At 52.5% G+C, this 12,193-nt stretch overlaps 1 protein-coding gene across 1 annotated transcript; it reads left to right on the top strand.

Annotated features, from left to right (window-relative positions):
• Positions 1-275: 275 nt before the first annotated feature.
• On the top strand, positions 276-4,518 carry LOC308532604 (phosphofurin acidic cluster sorting protein 2-like; the record flags this gene model as incomplete). The annotated part of the gene is made up of 3 exons (XM_081110117.1): positions 276-281; positions 775-3,065; positions 3,180-4,518. 3 exons carry the CDS (start codon positions 276-278, stop codon positions 4,516-4,518), a joined length of 3,636 nt encoding a protein of 1,211 aa, XP_080966243.1.
• Between the last annotated feature and the right edge of the window lie 7,675 nt (positions 4,519-12,193).

Raw genomic sequence — 12,193 nt, 5'->3', positions numbered from 1 at the left:
GGCAGGCAGGGAACTGGTGCGTCAATGGACCCTTTGCTGGATGCCAGCACCGGGTGTAGGTCTGCAGGGTGGTGCTGGGTGAGATTTTCTGGGATCCTGCTGTATTGTGCCAAGTAAATGTCCATGTCAGAAGCATTCAAAACTGTGAACAATTGTTGAGATTTTATCTGAGCCAAATGGTCATTTGCCTTGAATCAAAACCTCAATAGATTGAAATAATGCTCTGGAGAATGGCACTTGTCACCTTTTTTTAGATATTACGGTCAGAAGTGGCGATGTATGTGAGTTGCATGAAATCCATTGGTGATAGATTGGATGAAAAGTGAAATGACAGACACATACTTCTTTCCCATAGGGGGATATAGGACAGAACAGCCAACAATGAACTCAATAACAATGAGGGGATTTGTGGTCTCCACAGAGCACAGAGTATCCAAAAAAAAGGAAAATTCCTTTGACGTTCCAAAGCTATGTTCTTGTACATTCCAAAAGACAGTAGACAGTCTCAGTTAAGGTAAATAATGACCTTTTTTGCAGAAGATTCCAACCTAGGACCCAGCGACCCACCGTAAACATCTTTTAGTTAAAACTTTTTAATTTCAAAGCATCTTTGTGATAACTTTAGGTCTCTGAGGTTAAAAGACCATCACCCAGGCCTTCCCTGACTTAATCACAGATTAGCGAGTGGCTGCTTTTTGTGTGGCCACACTCTCCTTTGATTCACTCATGCCCCACTTCATGCACCAATCATGTCCCTCCTCTGTCCCACCACAGGAGAAAAAACCACCAACCCTGAGTAGGAAAAGGTCCGGTAGGGTGCCAGCAGCTGCAGCTTCCTCACGAACTGTGGGCCTGGCCAGCACGTCCACGGTGCTCAAAACACTGGTCCCCCAGAACCTGTTCGCCACCTGGGAGGTGGACTGCTCCAGCCCCAGCTGCGTGCCCAGGTGGTGTAGTCTCACTGTAACGAAGCTAGTGATCTTCAAGAAGCTGGCCAAGGACCTCAACTCCGTGGTAATTTCCGTGAGGATGCGGGACTCCAAGGGCATCCTGAGGTCCCAAGAGATTGTGCTGCCCCGCAGTAGACCAGTGCACACCAACCTGGCACTCACCTTCTCCCTGCAGTACAACCACTTCCTCAAGGGAGAAGGTAACAAGCTCCTGATCATGCTGGAGCAGAGGAAATGCTCTAAGAACAGAAACGTCCTGGGCTACAAGACACTGGCCTCTGGCGCCATCCACATGGCTGACGTCATGCAGCGAAACCCCAGGTGTGGCCAGATGGTGAGCCTCTTTCGCAGCATCAAGGAATCCTCCACTGCGGTGGCCGAGATCTGGATCTCCTCCCTGTGCAGTGAGCCCATCGAACACGAGGATAGTGCCATGCAGGTCAGCCCTAAGGCCAAGGCGGCAGGGAACTACGAGGGGCAGGATGAGCTGCAGGCCAGCGGCAGGGGAAAGCACAGACAGGACCTGCACAAGGATGCCTTGGAGAAGGGGGAACCAAAGAAGCACGGGACGTCCATAGGAGGAAACCTGAAGCTGAAAGTCCTGGCGCTGTTTCACAGGTCCAAAGTGTCAGAGAGGGACCTTCGGTCTGACATGATGGGGAAGTGCAAGGAAAGTGACCCATACCTGGAGGATGATGAGAGCATCCTCAGCACCCCCAGGCCCAAGCTCAGGCCATACTTGGATGGCCTGTCAGACTCCAGTTTGCAGACGGAGATGTGGGGCAGCCACAGTGACAGGACCCAAGCAGAGCCTCTGAGTCTGCCCCACATGCACGAGAATTCGTGGGCCCTGGGAGGCAAGCAGCCAAGTGAGACGGACAATGGATTTGTGGCCCACAGCACAACCACCAGCAAGGTGGACAACATCCAGATCTCCTCTCTGTCCATGTCGCCCATCGACCAGGAGGACAGCGCCAGGCAAGCCAGTCCCGAGGCTGAGTCCTCGGACAACTACTCTGAGTGCATGTGTGAGAGCTTCTTCTCGCAGCGGGAGGCCAGCTACCACACCGCTGACCAGGAGGAGGGTGACTGTGATGAGGGGCCTCTCATATTCACAAGGAGCACCCTGACCACGCAACAGAACTACCACCAGAAAGTCCTGTTATGGCTGCGCACAGTCCAAGGTTCGGAGGAGGTCCTGGACCCAGAGCAGGACCATGGGGAGCATGTCCCGGAGGTGGAGGAGGACCTGGACCTCCTGTATGACATGCTGCCGAACCCCAGTGACAGTGGCACAGACACTGAGGACGATGGCAGCGTCCTCAGCACCACCATACCTAAGCTTCGGCCATACTTTGAGGGGCTGTCTAGCGGCCCAGGCATGAAGGACAATCACAGTGTCCTCAGCAGCCCCAGTCCCGAGCTCAGGCCATACATGGAAGGCTTGTCAGACTCCAGCTTGCCGATGGAGATGCGGGGCCTCCACAGCACCAGGATCCAAAAGGAGCCTCTGAGTCTGGCCCACCCGCCTGAGAACGCGAGGGCCCCGGGAGGCAAGCAGACAAGCCACAGTGACTCCCAACTTGTGGCCTACAGCACACCCACCACTAAGATTCGAATGGCCTCCCTGTCCCGCCAGCCTATCGATCAGGAGGCCACTGCCATGCCGGCCAGCACTAAGGCCCAAACCTCGCATAACCACCTCGCCAGCACATCTGAGAGCTGCTTCTTTGAGCAGCCGGCCAGTCACAATGCCGTCCACAGGCAGTCCCAGGAGAATAACTTGGACCAAGGGAATCTCATAGTAAGAAGGAGGTGCATGAACAGGCAACACAATTACCACCAGGAAGCAGTGGCATCTATGCTCAGGGCCCAAGTGTCGGAGAAGGTCATATCCTCAGAACAGGCCCTTGTGAGGCATGTCCCCAAAGTGGAGAAGGCTCTGCACCGTCGGTATGATATTGTGCTGAGCTCTAGTGACAGTAGCCTAGACACGGAGGACGATATCAGTGTCCCCAGCACCCCAAAGCCCAAACTCAGGCGATACTTTGACAGCATGTCAAGCGATAGTAGCTCTGACTCAGTGGCCCACACAATTCGCTCCCCTGGGAAGCAGCTGGCACAGCTGGAGGACAACCGGGAGGCAGGGTCCTCCGCCCAGCATTGGTTCACCAAGAAGCTGCCATCCATAGTGCGCTTCACCAAGTCTCTGGTCCTGCCCTCCAGCAGGTCCAAGAGGAAGCAGGCTGGCCACCGGGGCTGCGGCACAGCCCTGAATGAGTGGGTCAACAGAATGGGCAACGAGAGCCCATACCCACAGAGCCAGTGGCAGATCCCCAGGAAGCCCATCCGTGACCAGCTCCACAACATCCTCATTTGCCAGGACAAGATGCCCGAGAACATCATCCTGGTCAACACCTGCGCCTGGCAGGGCCAGTTACTTTCGGACATCCTGCAGGGGCACTCGCTGCCCGTGGTGTGCACTTGCTCCACAGATGACGTCCAGGAGGCCTTCAGCATCATCGTCTCACACATGCAGAGATACTGCAACTGCGATTCCCAGGCCCTGACGCCTGTGAAGATGGCGGTGGCAGGGGCACAGCCCTACTTCAACGCTGTGCTGCGGGTCTTCGTGAGGCAGCTGTCCCAGCAGCCACCCCAATGGCTAGACTACATGCGCTTCCTGGTCATCCCGCTGGGTCCCCACCCCTTGGCCAGCTACCTGGGCTCCATGGACTGCCGCTACAACAACTTCTTCCAGGACCTGTACTGGCGGGACATGTTCAACAACCTGGAGTCTGAGAACACCTTGCAGGACACACAGGACGTTGTGTCGAGAATCTCTGAGTACGTTGCAGGGGCCAACTGTGTCTACCTGCTGCCCATTGCTGAGGCCATTCTCATGTCTAAGCAGCAGCGCCCCAATGAAAAGTCCACACAGCTCATCCCCTTTGTGGGGGCAGTGAAGGTTGGAAGAGTGGAACCATCTGCAGCCATGTCAGGAGGCTCAGATGATGTAGTCACCTCATGCTCCGGTGAGCTTCTGTCCCCTACCGGGAAGGCCTCACCCAACACACTCTCCCCCGCATCAATGAGTGGGAGCCTGTCCTCCACCAGTCAGAGTGTCCATGCACAGATGATGGAGCTGCAGGTGGATTACTGGACAGCAGCCCAGCCAATAGATACGAAGAGAGTCACAGAGAAGAAACAGCTGCCTACCACCAAAAACACACTCAAGTGCTTCTTCCAGTCTGTCCAGGTCAGCAGGCTGCCCCGCAGTGGTGAGGGCACAGCAACACCTGCCTTGTCCATGGCTGTGGTCACCAAGGAGAGAAAAAAGAAGGCGCCCAAGAAAACCACGGATGAGAATTTGGAGTCCCAAAGCCAGTGCATCCAGGGCATTGGTCGCCTGGTTTGCAGGGCCAAGCACCAGCAGAGCATGCTGCCGGTCGTCATCGATGGCGTCGAGTGGAATGACGTGGCGTTTTTCCAGTTGTCAGCCCAGTGGTCCTCCCACGTCAAGCATGTCCCCATCTGCATCTTCGGACACAACAATCCCACCTTCTAGCCCTGCCCCTTCCCCTGCCCTTCACTCTGCCTTGGCCAAGACCAGAAGGACCCAGCTGCTTTTCTGTGAAGAGTACAGTTTCCTACAGACACAGACCCTGGGAACGCAAAGAGAATGTGCTCACAGCCTGGAACCTAAGGGGGTTGCCCCTCCCTGGGAGCTCCTCAATGCTCTGTTCAGTAACCAGAAGGCTGTGGCGGGTGGGACTCAGGAGGGCAGTGTTGAGCTGGAGCATCATGGAAGATGTGTTTTGGCCTCCGGATGCCCAACATTCTCAGTGAGAAGGGTTCTTGCCTTGAAGACCTGCCCTTCCAGGAAGCCAGGACTCTGCTTCCCTGGGAGACAGCTCCAACCTGTGCCCAGACTCAGAGGTTGGCAGCCAGAGGTCAAGGGCTAGCCTCTGATGGCAGTATTCTGAGCAGAACTTGGAGTCCAGTCAGCCCAGCCCTGGGGAAACAGCTGCCCGACAGCCAACTGGTCTAGCACCACCTACTCAGGGTTACCAGTGAACTCCAGCCTCACAGGCAGAAAGAGAAAAGACCTGTATGGTGCGCATCGCCCTAGCACACTGGCTAGACAAAGTGGTCGATTACCTGAGGAGGGAACCCACCTTCGTTCCTGTTACTACAGAACATTTGTTACCACCCAGCAGCTGTGGAACCAATTATTTACCAGGTGAGCCCCTCCCCCTCCAGAGCACATGCTCACCAGGCCACCTGTTGGCTGTTTGCCTTCAGGTCACTGCAACTCTCTGAGTGTTTGTTCCTCTGAAACCTCTGAGAAGCAGGGAGCAGGCTCATAGGGTTATTGTAGGGACTCGCTGGGTTCCTCCCTGGTAAGTGTTCTCTGGGAGCCTAGGCAGTGGAGAAGTCTGCTGCAGGGGCTGTGATTGAACCAACTGGTCATTTTCTCTTTCTGTTGAAGAAGCCACTGCCAAATTGTGATTCTCTTTGGGGCCTTGGGTTTAGCTCTTTTCTAATCCAAAGAGATTGGAGATACTATTAGGGGTCTCTGTCCCAGGTGAATCCAGATTAGAGATGCCAGGGGTGAGCAGTGGGGCCCAGGCTCACCCAGCAATCTGAGGTGGGGCTGGTTTGGGCTCATTCAATCAGCACGTATATTAGAAGCCCTGCCTGGTACAGAAATGTTTCTAGGCACTGACCATAACCCAGTGCTCAGAGCAGACCCCAAGCCTGCACTCCAGAGCTTCCTTCTGGGAGGGAGCGATTCAGTCCCACTAGGCTGCACAGGCTCATAGTGTCCACAGAACACCTGATGTGACGTCCTCCTGGCCTCCTCTCCCTATGGCTGCATCTTCGCGTATTGTGAAGAGGATGGTAAACCTCTGTTTAGCAGAAAACCGTGAGTCAGTTTTGGATCCGATCCATGAGGGGAGTATGGAGACTGTGAATTCAAGGTGTTGGGAAAACCATGGATCCCACTCATGGTGGGATTTCTGCAAGAGACAGAGGTCGGAGGGCTTCCCTAGAAAAAAGGACATGAGTCAGACAGCTGTGCAAGTGGATATGGGTGGTGTGGGCGAGTGGGAAGGTCAGTGGAAAGACAGCCCCTCAGACAATTCATAGCCTTCCACTCCTAATTCTAGCCCAGTCTGCACCCCTATCCCGGGACCTTGCTCCCTAATCTGGTAGAACCTCCGCAGTGGCAGCTTGGGGTACCCCACCCTGTGGGAGTTGAGTTTCAGTGGGAGGCAAAGAACCACACAGGACAGCTAGTGAATGAGGCAGCATGTAGGTGCAGGAGCCAAAGTTTGAGGTGATAGGAAGGCCCTGGGGTTTGTTTGTTTGCTCACTGGTCAGTATTCCTGAAGCACCTGCTCAGTGCCAATGAGTGACATGAACTGGGTGGACACCAGGCCTCTCAGTCCTAATGGGAGGGAACAGGGACACTGCGAGAGCATGTCAGGTTCCCCTGAAGAAGGGGACAGGTGGTTCCCTCATTGATCCAGAGCTGTCAGGTAGGAGGGCTTCATGCCAACCATTCCTGGGTGAACAGGCCCATCTCTGCCAGGACTGCCAGACTGAAGGTGGACGAGGAGAAGGTCTGGCTTCTGGATGGGCAGGAGCAGCAGGCATAGGACCCCAGGCTCTCTGAGTGGTGCTGTGGGAGGGCCGTGTGGAAGGGAAAGGCAGGCCTCACATTCTGCTGCTCACCTATCTCTCTCCCCAGGGCCATCTCCTGCATCCTGAGCATCTGGCTGGACCAGCACCTTCAGAATTTCCCAGACTGATGATGCTGTTGGCTTCCATAGAGCTCAACTTGCAGTCTCCTACCTGCCAAACAAGGCCCAGTGCCTCAGCGGGAGCACCTGAGCCCACTGAGGCCGAGACCGGAGGAGGAGGAGGCCTCTGGGGGGTGGTGTGGGTGAGTGTGCCTTTGGAAGGCACACAAAAGGGAGTGAGGGTGGTAACATGTCCTCTTCTTGCATCGACAGAACCAGCTCCAGAAGAACACCAGGAAAACCCTCAAGGGCAACGCCACCCTAGTGGCCTCTCCAGAGCCAGAGCCGGATCCAGGCCCAGCTTTCACTCAACTTCAAGAGGCAGAAGAACCACCTGCAGCATTTGAGCAACTCACCCCATCATCTGTGCGGCCTGTGGTGCTAGATCCCAGGCCAGAGCGCGTGTCAGCAGCGATAGCAGAGAGGGCACCCTCCTAACCCCATTTAGACACAGTGTTAAATGTGTAATATTCTTGTTACATATGTTTATAATTTTATTATATTTTTATGATATTTAGTACTCCTAAACAGAAACTTAATTTAGAGTCTATAAAATTTAACCCTAAAAACCCTCAAAGCTTTGAGCAAGTCTGTTTTTCTGGACCCTGACCCTCCCAGGGAGAACTGCCCTCACCTTCTCCACCTGCCCTTCCTGCAGCCAGGACTCTGCTTCCCAGGGAGCTGGATCCACCCTGTGCCCAGACACAGTGCTGAGCTCCCAGTGGGGGCATCCTAAGCCCAACATGGACGCCTGTCAGCTCACCCCTGGGCCTCCATGTTGTCCCCAACACCACTCACTCAGGCTTCCAAATAAGCTTGACCTTCACAAGGCAAATAATAATAATAATAATAATAATAATAATAATAATAATAATAATTAAAAATAAAAATGGACATGTAAGGTGCAGACCTCCCAGGAACAGTTAATGGAAAAACTGGTCAAATACTTGGTGCCCAGCTTCCTGGGCAGCGTCCCCACCTTGGTCTGCACCCGCCCTTCTGTGTTAATACAGAACTTTTGGGACTCACCAACGTGTGTGGGACCAACCATGGACCAGGTGAACCCTGCCCCTCCACAGCACAGTGGTCACTCAGCCACCTGCTTGCTGTGAGTCTCCAGATCCTGCATGTCCCTGAGTGTTTGTTTCTGTGAACATGGGGAGAGCCTAGGCCCAGCTTCATAGGGTTATTGTAGGGACTTGGGGCGGCGGGAGGGGGGTTCCTCCCAGGAAAAGGCCCGCTGGAAGCCTGGACTCTGGAGAGGTGTGCTGGTGGAGCTGTGGTTGTTCCAATTGGCCATTTTCTCTTCTTTTAAAGAAACTTGTGCCTTATTTGTGATTCTCCTCAGGACTTAGGCTAAGCTATTTTCCCTTTTGATAAAGACGTTGGAGATTCCATTAGGGGTCTCTGTCCTGGGTGAAGCCAGATCAGAAATCCCAGGGGTGAGCAGGGGGACCCCAGGCTCAGCCAGCCTTCTGAGATGGGGCTGTTGGGCTCATTCATTCAGCAAAGGCCCTGACCACAGGACTGCACTCCAGTGCTTCCTTCTAGTCAGGAGTGATTTCAGTCACACTGGGCTGCACAGCCAGGTAGCATCCACAGTACAGCCCATATGACTTCTTCCTCAAAGTATCGCTGATCTACACGTACTGTGAAGCAGAAAGTGGATCTCTAGACCAGCAGAAAAAGTGAATGGGCTTTGGATCAGAGCCTTAAGGGGAGTATGGGGACTGTGAGTTGGAGAAGCTGGCAACACCCTGGATCTCATGCCTTGTGAGATTTCTGCCAGAGGGCAGAGGTCTGAGGGCTTCTGCTAGAAAAAAGGGAGGGAGTCAGAGAGCTGTGCATGTGGATTGGGTGGTGTGGGTGAGTGGGGATCAGGCTAGCCCACACAGAAAAGAGCTGCCAGAGGATGAGCTTAGGCAGGAGCACAGAGCCACTCAGGTCATTGCCCAGGGCCTGCAGTCTGGAGGGCTTCCTGGGGTGGGGCCTTGAACTGGGACTTCAGTGATGGAGATGGGACATTTCTTTCTTGTAAGGCACACAAAAGGCAGTCATGATGGTAACATGTTCTCTTCCTGGATCTACAGAAGCAGCTCCAGAGCAAGATGAAGAAACACCTAAAGCAGCAACGCCTACTCTGCTGCCATCTCCAGAGCCAGAGCAGGCTCCAGGCACAGCCGTCACTGAACTTCCAGATGTGGACCCACCTGCAGCTTGTGAGCAACGCACCTCAGCTCCTTTGGAACCTGTGGTCTTAGATCCTGGGCCACAGCGTGTGTCAGCTGCCACAACAGAGAGGGCTCTCTCCCCTCATTAATATGAAGTTTTAAAATATTTGTGTTCATCATATATATGTTTAACTTTATGTATTTTTTCATACTATTCAGTAACATTCAGTCTAATTAAAGAAAATGTAATGAAATACTCAAATATAAATTTAATTTAGATTCCATAAAATTTAACTCGACAACCCTTCAGAGACTTGAACAAGTCTGTTTCTTCTGAGCCTGCGTCGTGTTACTATTAGTCATAGGTTGGGAAGAATGAGTCTCTCAGGAGCCATCTGCTCGAAGGATGTGATGTACTTGAGGCCCAAGACAATGGGACTTTGGGGGAAATTGACCCACCAGCATTGGGGCAGGGACCCTTGATGTCAGGGCTGCAAACCCACATTTTGTTTGACTTCATCTCCCACCAGCACATGGACAAAGCCTGGCCTTAAGCGCCCCCTGGAGTCCACGTCGCAGAATGCTGTAGGGTTTAACCAGCAGAGAGCTGTTCTTGAACCCTTACTGACACCTGCACCTGGACAGACAGTCCACCCTGCCCCACGGGCACTGAACAGCTTTCTGAGCATCTCCTCTGTCGGCCCACAGCACTGAAGAGGGGACAGGGAATGTCCCAGGGCCCAGGGTCCACACTCATCTCCTCCACAGGCACCGCTTCAAAATTTCCTCTGGGGTCAGAGCCTCTGTCTGTCTGCCCTCAGACCCTAGGCTCTGGTTCAGATGGGCTTTTTCCTGAGGCTCTTCTGTCTCTCCAGAGCCCAGCAGCCATTCTTTCTCACGCCCCAAGGCTGAACAAGGTTGTGGAGACAGCCTGGCTTCTCCTTTTACATCAATCCTCCTCAGTGCTCTGAACCATCCTGGTGAGGATGGCCTAGCAGCCTTGTACAGCACCCCGCCATGGCACAAGCTACACTGACTCGGGACAAATGGGCGCTCACTGGGGACCACACCCAGGGTTCCTGCTCTCAAGGAGATCAACCCTGTGTGTTGACACAGAGAGAAAGGAAATCTGAATGGAGTCTGATGAGACCTCCCACTGACCCCTGAGGACCATAAGCACTGAGAATGTGAGCCCATCGCGGGGGCATTGCACAGGCTCTCTTTAGGATGTGATTTCTAAACCAGAAAGATGAATCAGTGTTTGTATACCCTCTTCATCCTGATTTTACAATGGCAGCCGATGAAGGCTTGTGAAAGTAAAGGAGGTCTGGAAATCAGGGGCAGGTCTCCCTAAGAGATCCATGGTGATGACAGTGCACTTGCATGCACTTGGAGTGGGCCTGGAGGGGCAGCCACCTGCCTTGCCTGTAGTGTCTCTGCAGTAGACCAATTCCAGCATGCCATAATTTTAAGAGGTTCATCAAAAGGTTGATGAAACTTGGGGTCTCAACAGGGTTGAGTCACACATGTTGGGAATGGCTAAAGGCATTTCCCCAAACCTGAATAGGAAACTGATTGTGGCTGCCAGACAGCTAAAAGGCATCTTAATCTACATGTTATTGCCTCCTACTGGCCAAACACCTGAACAGCCTTAGGCTATTCCCCAAACTGACAATGCCTCTGTACCCTTTGAAACCTTACCTTTTGAAGTGTATTATCTCCACCTTGCCTTAGGACAAATTGTGTTAATAAAAGCAAGGGGCCTAGACAAGGAGGTACTCTTCAGTCCCTTTAGCTGAAGGTCCTCTGACCCCCAATGCCTTTCAAAATTATAACTCGTCTCCGGACTCTTTATCAGTCTCCGGATTTCTATGTCATCTGCGCACAGCCTTTTCCAGATTCTTGAACCCTTCTTGATGCTGGGACATGAACCCTGGCATGTCTCCTTACCTTGGAAGCTCAGAACTGTGGTCTCAACAGGTGCTGTTTCTTCTTTCGAATTACACTTTTCAGTTTGGCTCTACTTTGCAGGTCCTTTCCTAAGTTTCACAGCCATCATCCAAACTGGAGGCAGAGGGTGTGAGAAATGAGGGGCAGGGGGCTGGAGGCAATTGGGAGGAAAAAGGAGGGAGATAGAAGGGCAAGGCCAGGGCCTGGTATTGGACCACTGTGCTAGTGATCTATTGCTGACAGTTACCGCACATAAGAGACTTAACCAACACACACTTATTAGCTCACACATCTGTGACAAGGAATCCTGCATGGCTCAGCTGGGACTACTGTGGTCTCACCTGTGGCAGGATCTCTGTCACTGAGGGTCTGAGCTCACTTGGGGGAGGGGGTGGTCTTTGGGATACAGTTTGGATGGAAGGCCTGACTTCCTCTCTCTCTGTTGGTCTCATTCAGTGCTGGGCCACATGGGTTTCTCCAGATAGCAACTCATAGCACAGAGGCTTATTCCTCAATGGAGAGAGAGAGAGAGAGAGAGAGAGAGAGAGAGAGAGAGAGAGAGCAGATCAGAGTAAGCAAGTGGATAAGCATCAATTTTTATTTATTTTATTTTTTTTTATTGCTTAAAGTATTACAAAGGGTATTATATATGTGTCCATTTTTTCCCCCTGCCCTAGAAAGTCCCCTAGCCTCCCCTATCCCCCAGTGTCTTATGTCCATTGGTTATGCTTATATGCATGCATACAAGTCCTTTGGTTGATCTCTTACCCCCCTACCTTCTGCCCCCTAACCCTCCCCGGCCTTCCCGCTGCAGTTTGATAATCTGTTTGAGGCAGCTCTTCCTCTGTGTCTATTATTGTTCAAAAGTTTATAGTGGTCTTTATTATCCATGAATGAGTGAGATCATGTGGCATTTTTCCCTCATTGACTGGCATATTTCACTTAGCATAATGCTCTCCAGTTCCGTCCATGCTGTTGCAAATGGTAAGAGTTCCTTCCTTTTTAGACCAGCAGAGTATCCCATCCTGTAGATGTACCAGTTTTCTAATCCATTCATCTACTGATGGGCACTTAGGCTGTTTCCAGATCTTAGCTATGGTGAATTGTGCTGCTATGAACATAGGGGTGCATATATCCTTTCTGATTGGTGTTTCTGGTTTCTTGGGATATATTCCTAGAAGTGGGATCACAGGGTCAAATGGGATTTCCATTTTCAGTTTTTTGAGGAAACTCCATACTGTCTTCCATAGTGGCTGCACCAGTCTGCATTTCTACCAGCAATGCACAAGTGTTCCTTTTTCTCCGCATCCTC

Source organism: Myotis nattereri, assembly GCF_964212035.1.
Source record: "Myotis nattereri genome assembly, chromosome: 16".
Lineage (NCBI taxonomy): Eukaryota > Metazoa > Chordata > Mammalia > Chiroptera > Vespertilionidae > Myotis > Myotis nattereri.
Note: the sequence above shows the minus strand (reverse complement) of the source record. Positions and strands in the feature narration are given on the sequence as shown.